General features: G+C 37.0%; 1 protein-coding gene across 1 annotated transcript; it reads left to right on the top strand.

Moving 5' to 3' along the window:
- Nucleotides 1-2558: 2558 nt before the first annotated feature.
- Nucleotides 2559-6861, top strand: LOC103485750 (thioredoxin-like fold domain-containing protein MRL7L, chloroplastic). Its single transcript, XM_008443444.3, has 6 exons — nucleotides 2559-2724; nucleotides 2880-3058; nucleotides 3322-3872; nucleotides 6199-6280; nucleotides 6368-6479; nucleotides 6556-6861. Exons 2-6 carry the CDS (start codon nucleotides 2882-2884, stop codon nucleotides 6675-6677), a joined length of 1044 nt encoding a protein of 347 aa, XP_008441666.1. The 5' UTR covers nucleotides 2559-2724; nucleotides 2880-2881; the 3' UTR covers nucleotides 6678-6861.
- The last annotated feature ends 445 nt before the right edge of the window (nucleotides 6862-7306 follow it).

Here is a 7306-nt window from a genome sequence, read left to right as displayed (position 1 = left end):
CTGGAGAGGGGAAAACCGACGGCGGCTCGGCTGGAGGTGAAGCGGCTCGACTAAGACGCAGGCGCGGATTGCGACAGACGGCGGGCTCAACAGGGGAGCGCGCGGCTCACGCGGGCGTGCGGCTCGGCTACGGCGCAGGCGCAACGTGCATGCGGCTCGACGTGGATGGGTGCGGGCACAGCTCGAGTCGCGAAGAAGGGACGCGGGTCGGGTCGACTTCACGCGGTATTGGAGTCGCAGACACGCGGGTCGAGTTTTCGAGTTTGGGCGACGGTGGAGACGAAACACGATCGCTCGGCGATGGCTTTCAGGCGGAGGAGACGCGAGTCGGGTTTCGATTTGCGGAGGATGGGCGACTGGAAGCGCGGGTCGACGGGCGTTTCGCTCGGCTGCGCGATTGGCTGGGTAGGCGCGGGTGGCAGTGACTAGGGCTGTGTGATCGGCTGACGGCGGCGGCGATGCGGAGGCTAGGGTTTTTTTTTCTTTCCTTTCTCAACGAAGGGGATGGTGGTTTGCACGGGTCCCAATGGTCCTTTTAAAGAGAAATTAATCTCTTTCTTATTTAAACCCAACAATCTCCATTATAAAAATCAAAATCAACCAATCACCTCAATCTTTTTTCCAAATAAATATCACCATTAGATATTTTCTTGATGTCTAATAAAATCAAATGTTCATAAATCACTTAATTCAAAACATCCAAAATTTCAATAACTACACTTAAGATAATAAATTAAAATCCAAATTTTGGGGCGTCACACATCATGTCAATCCTCTCCTTATAAATAGAAGGATACATCTCCAATAACAGTGTGTGAATTCTACCGAAAAGTAAGCTCACTTCCAACTTCCATTTCTCTTTCTTTGTTTTAGGTGAAAGCTTAGAATAGAGATGAGAGATCCCCCCCTCCGCTTTCCCTCAGTGTATAAGCAAAAAGCAGAGCCAATGAGTATGCGGCGGCTCGACACACATTTTTATACTTTCATTCGTAATTTTTGTAAATTTGTAATTTGAACTCCATGGCCGAAAGGCCTAAAACATTAAGTTTGAATGTAATTTATTATTTCAACTTCCATTCTCCCATCTATTTATCTTTCATAACTATTAACGTCTAAGTAAGATAGGGTAAAAATGTAAGAGATAGTTAATGCCAGAGAATCTGTATGTCTTTGTTGTTTATCTTATTAAGTTAAATGCAACCATAAATGCCTCATTCTATTTGAGAAGAATAAAGTATTAACTGTTGTCACTTGATGTGTATGACCTAGATTTAGCCGGGAGGAATGTAGCAATACATTCTTGTTGTCGAACTTATCGTTAGCATACACATAAGAAATGTGAGTGTGTGTGGTGAAGGCACCGAGAGGTTGCTCATCTTAATGTAGGATAGGTTGCGTTTAATTAATTCAGAAGAATTATATATAAATCATCTTTTAATTTCAAGTGTTTGGATCCCGAAAAGCGAAAGTGTGACAACAACACCGAGAGGTTGCTCGCCTTATATTTGAAGTTAACAAATGCTTTGTATCCCTCGACACATTGGTTGCCTTACTTTACACTTAATTATTTAGATATTCCTACATACCATTGCCAATGTACACGAGTTCACATTCCATAACATCCTGATGCCATGCTCGTCTTGTTACTCCATCGCACATAATGCATGATTAGTTCCCCAAAATCAATAATTTTGAGTTTGACTCTGATTTACCTAGGAAACCTCTCTCTTCGCTTACACCTGGGCAAGAGAGAGGAAAAATTGTACTCAAAACGTTGATTTTTTGTAGTTAGCAATGCTTAAATAGGATTATGCACCTTTTATTGTATGAACCTAGCCTAGTCGCCAATTCTAGCAAACACAAATCGACAAATCCTCATGATGAAATGTTTTTTGATTTTGACCATTGGATTAAATAAAATTAAGGGATAGTTGCAAATGTAACAATTATATTCAAAATAATTAAGTATATAACAATATTTTAAAAAAATTGCAAATATAACAAAATCTGTCAAAATCTATCATTGATAGGAGTCTATCACTGATAGACCATATAGCAAATGTTGGTCTATCACTGATAAACCATAAGAGTCTATCAACGATAGAACTTTATCACTGATAGACTTTGCTATATTTGCAATTTTTTTAAAATATTACTACATACTTAATAATTATTCTAAAAATTGCTACCTATTATAATTAGCCTTAGTCCAATTTGATATTATTGTGTGAGTTAAAGACTAATTGAACCAAAACAAGCTTAATTTAGTCCAAATCTAATTAGTTATGTCAAGAGTTAGGTCTATAGATTAATCCAAGTCTAACTTCACAAAGTCCAGCAAGAACTTTTAGATGAGTTTTTGGTTCATAAAATTTAGCAAACATGCCCCATTCTCTCATAGAGAGAGGAACAAATATCCAATCAACGCAAGTTCAAAATAATAAACAACCAATACGATCAAATAAACAACCGATATAATCAAATGTACTTAGATTATCGTTGATTTATTACGGTGGGTAAGTAAAGTCTAACTTTCTCAATATCACTAACTAAATAATAAAAAATGAAAAAGAAAAAAAAAATCGGCAATTTGATAACTCGATATGAGAAGAAGATGGGACGGGACGGGAGAGAGAAGGGAAATATTTTGGAGATTTCTGGGGCTTTAGTTTCTGGGTGTGGAGGGGTTTCAAATGACTATTTGAGCTTGGTATTCAATTCATGGTTAGTTTCTCTTATTTTTCTCTCCTCTGAATCAATAAACGCTTTTCGCTTCTCCTTTCTTCTCTATACTTATTAGTTCTATCTCTCTGTATTTTGTTATATTATATTTTTATTCTGAAGCAATAGTTGAAGTCCTAATTTGTGCATTCTTGTAGAAATGGCGCTGCAACATACACTGGGTTTACTGTCTCTGGCTTTGCCTTCCTCAAATTGCAAATTTGAAGGGGGCGCTTTATTTGTGTCAACCAGTTCCCATACCACCAATCTTCTCTCTTCTTGGACCTTGGAGTCTTCCTATCCTTCATCCATCTCTTTCATGAAGTTTCCTTTCCGGGTAATGTCATTCTCTAATCCATATACTTTTATAACTGGGAATCATTCCGAATTCGCTCCATGGTAATTTGACATTTGTAGAGTTGTTTTTAGAAATGGTGCAACAACGTACTTGTAATTAAATCACTTTGAAAGAATGTAAATAAACAATATTTTTAGGAAGAAATGGGTTTTAACTAAAATGTATGCCCAAGTCACCCTCAGTGCTTCTTTCTTGTTACTTGGGGAGACTAACTGTGAAGCGCTTCATGTTATTATCTGTAGGGTAGTTGTTTTAGAAGCAGCACTCTAAGGGCCTATAGAACCGCAGGGTCAATTAAGCCTGGTGATGGAAAGAAGAAGAAAGGACAAGCAGGTATGGACTCAGATGAGGAAGATGATTCTTCTTCAGCAAAGCAGCTAGACGCTGAGCCTATGGATGCTGAAGAGAGACAGGAATGGAGGGAGAAGATTAGGAAAGTGATTGATATGAACCCCAATGTTGAGGAGGAGATAGACAACATGGAAAGGAAAAGAAAGATGCAAAAACTTCTCGCTGAGTATCCTCTTGTTGTGGAAGAGGAGGATCCTGATTGGCCTGAGGATGCAGATGGTTGGGGTTTCAACTTGGGTCAGTTTTTTGATAAGATCACCATCAAGAATAAGAAAAAAGACAATAAATTTGATGATGATAAAGATGACACTGATAATGAAATAGTTTGGCAAGATGACAACTACATTCGGCCAATTAAGGACATAACAATTTCTGAATGGGAGGAGGCTGTGTTCAAAGATATTAGTCCACTAATCATTTTTGTACATAATCGCTACAAAAGGTATGCTCTTGGAAGGCATCAGTATCTTGTGTGGGGAAAATTTGTTTTCATGTTTTTGATTGACATTTATCTCTATTATATATATATTTTTATTAATTCTGAACCTATGATCCAATGCAAGGATCTTGTTTGGTATCCACCCTCACTTCCAAAAACCCCGAAATGTACTGGTAACAGCCCTGCGATTCTTATATTACGATAAACAATTATCTAGCAAGTCCACAATATTAACAAGAAATCCTTGGTAACATAAACAAGATTTTGAAAAGCAAGAAATTAAAAAAGAAACAAAACACCATCAAATTCGAGAGACCTGGAAATCCTCTTTTAGCCTCAACTTCACCAAATTCTTCCCCCTAGATAATGAGGCTGAAACCCCTATAGGCCCTATAAAAACCCTCAATTGGACCCCCGCCTCAAAGTACAACAGTGAAGTACAAAGAGCAACAAAACACAAGAAACAGCAACGAACCTACCCCTGAAACACCCTCAACAAATTCTAATACGACCAACTGATAACAAATATCAAAACAAGATTAACAACGATACAAGCAATCATGCTTAATCGACCAAGAAGACAAGCCAAAAAAAGAAAAATCCGAGCAGAATAAGGCTTTTCAATCAAGAGATATCTTGCTGTGAGGCTAGTGAAGACAGAATCACCCCATCAAGCCAATTGCTTAATTATGAGGGATACGCTGATTCCTTTCAAACCAAAACCAATCTGAAGGATCTTTAACAATAGTAGACCAAATCAACCGTGGGTTAGCTTCCAAGGACTTAACAAAGCCTTTGAGAACATCATCACCAAGAGCTAACTCTCCTTCCAACATTAATCTTAGGTCTCAACATCAAATTGATTTGAAAAAGCTTGGCAAACAACCGGTTTGCACTACTATTTCTTAGTTATCTTTATTGAAAGCAATAAACACAAAAACGAGACTTACGTTGGAAACCTGAGAACAGGGAGAAAAGCCATGATATTGTTAATTTTATTATTTCCGATGATTTACAAGGGTACAATGAAAGAGATTAAATATAATACACAAAGATATAAAAAAGGAAAAAATGTTTATGGTAAGTCTTTCCATAAGTAGCTTTTTCCATAAACACCCCAAAGGCCAAGCCCATGAATTCTAACAATCTTCAACCCAAAATAATCTATGACTTCAATCAAACATAATCAAAGATTATGCCAAAGAGAACGATGTCCAAAATTGAAACACTCTTCAACCGAAACATTATTAATTGATGGAAGAGTAGTTTTCCCAAGTATCCTACCTCTAACCTCATCAAACTCAACATTGAGGCCGGTAAGGAATTTTGGAAATACGACCAACTTCTATAGTTTTTCTGTAATGCTTTTGTTCTTCTATAGACTTCCACTCATATGTATCAAAGAGATCAAGGTCTTGCCCTTTTTAGGGAGTGAGTATTGTGTCATGGAGTTGCCTCCTTGTCGTATAGCACCTATTTTAAGATTCAACTTAAACACTTGTGACCGACTGCCCAAATCAGAATACATCTGAGTAACACTATTCCGTAATTCCTTGTTTAAAAAACATGATCACCTAAATGTTGGACTGTACACTGGTGCTGGTTGGGCAGGTAGCACCGTTTTTGCTCCTTTGTTGGAGGAAATCTAGTTACTTGGCGAAGTAAAAAACAGAATGTGGTTGCAAGAAATAGTGTAGAAGCAGAATTTAGGATTAGTAGAAGTAGCTGGCAGGACTGGCCCCCATTGTGGAAATAAAGATATCCCCTCTTCTCCATAATATGAAGATGGTGATACTGTTGGTGCAATAGCTGTTTTTTTTTTTTTTTTCCTGTTTCTGCATACTTTGGTGCATTTTCGCCTATAGTTTCTTAAGTCCTTCCTCCATACACTGTGCAGTTCCACTGGTTGTTCTTCCACTCCTGAGATCTTCTACTCCCCTGAAATGATTCTTTCTTCCATACTCAAAATACATAATTGCGAGGATCTCACTAATCTAATCGACCAATACCGATTGGTTATTATTACTCAAACGACACAAATCATTATGTCAGAAAAGAGAAAATACCAACGAGGAGAGTCTGACAGCTCCTCTCCAAATGCCACCTTATGTTGTTTCACACACTATTGTGATTTGTGTCTATATTTGATTTCTTGGTTTAACTTGTCGGGAATAGGAGGATCTTTGGATTGTGAACAGTTAACTTTGAATAATGCTTGAACGTTATGGTTGCCGTGGTTTAACAATACAAATGAATCATAAGATGATCTTGATCTGTATGTGACGGAAATTTGAAAATTTTGATGGGTCATGTATTTGTCTTCAATTAGGCCAAAGGAAAATGAAAAAGTTCGCAAGGAGCTGGAGAATGCTATACACATAATATGGAATTGCAATCTGCCTTCGCCAAGAGTAAGCCTTTCCTATTTATTGACAATACTTTACTCATCTCTCTACCTTTAGCAAATGTTATTTTAAACGTACTGTCTTTGACGGCAGTGTGTTGCTGTTGACGCTGTTGTTGAATGCAACTTGGTCTCTGCTCTTCAAGTGTCTGCCTTTCCAGAGATTATCTTCACTAAAGCAGGGAAAATCTTATACCGTGAGAAGGGTAAGTGCAAACCGAAGAGAAAACATTGCAAGTTTTGTTAATGAAACCTAGAGGCCTAAGTTTTGGATTGTTTCAGGATTTGTAAGTGCAGACGAGTTGTCCAAAATAATGGCATTCTTCTACTATGGAGCAGCTAAGCCACCATGTTTAAATGACGTTGGGGATTATCAGGAGACGATCCCTTCAGTTTCTCCCTAATTGTACCATAGAAGGATAGGGTATGTAATCGTTTAAAAGAAATTTGAAGTGTAAATTATGCTCTTTTAGGTTTGTTGTAGACGAGTGCAATCAGTTTGTTGGGCCAAATATTTTTGGAAAGGCTGAAGAACATCAGTTATACAACTTACGATGAGATAGCAAGAGCAGCTAGTTGATTCTTGTATTCTTTCTTTGGTCAACTTGTTTGGGTGCTTAATTAACTCCTTTCGCTAGGTTAACATGGATTTTGTTTCTATGATTATCTATATTATGTGCTTAAGAAATATTTATAAATCAGTATAATTTTACTTTTTATCAATGATTTAACTTATCATCTAACTAGAAATTAAAATTTTGTTTTATTTGTAAATATTTTCGACACTTTTGATATTCAAAATAATTTACCTATTTTTAATAAAAATATTAATTTATAAACCTAAGGTGTATCAATTAAAACTATGGAATAATAATTATATAATTTTGAACCTATTTGTACCCTCCATTTGGGGTTATTTTAGGAAATATATTTTTAAAATTATTGACAAAAATAGAGAGTTGAAAAGAAATTGCAAAAGTAGAGTTGTGAAATAAACTATTGTAAAAAATAGAGTGAAATTTGAAATTTCGAA

The sequence above is a fragment of the Cucumis melo genome, chromosome 5, assembly GCF_025177605.1.
Source record: "Cucumis melo cultivar AY chromosome 5, USDA_Cmelo_AY_1.0, whole genome shotgun sequence".
In the NCBI taxonomy this organism is placed as follows: domain Eukaryota; kingdom Viridiplantae; phylum Streptophyta; class Magnoliopsida; order Cucurbitales; family Cucurbitaceae; genus Cucumis; species Cucumis melo.
Note: the sequence above shows the minus strand (reverse complement) of the source record. Positions and strands in the feature narration are given on the sequence as shown.

Coding starts and splice junctions, on each gene's coding strand:
- LOC103485750 (XM_008443444.3), top strand. CDS start 2,882: ATGGCGCTGCAACATACACTGGGTTTACTGTCTCTGGCTTTGCCTTCC. Junction 3,059..3,321: donor TCATGAAGTTTCCTTTCCGG/GTAATGTCATTC, acceptor TATTATCTGTAG/GGTAGTTGTTTTAGAAGCAG. Junction 3,873..6,198: donor GTACATAATCGCTACAAAAG/GTATGCTCTTGG, acceptor GTCTTCAATTAG/GCCAAAGGAAAATGAAAAAG.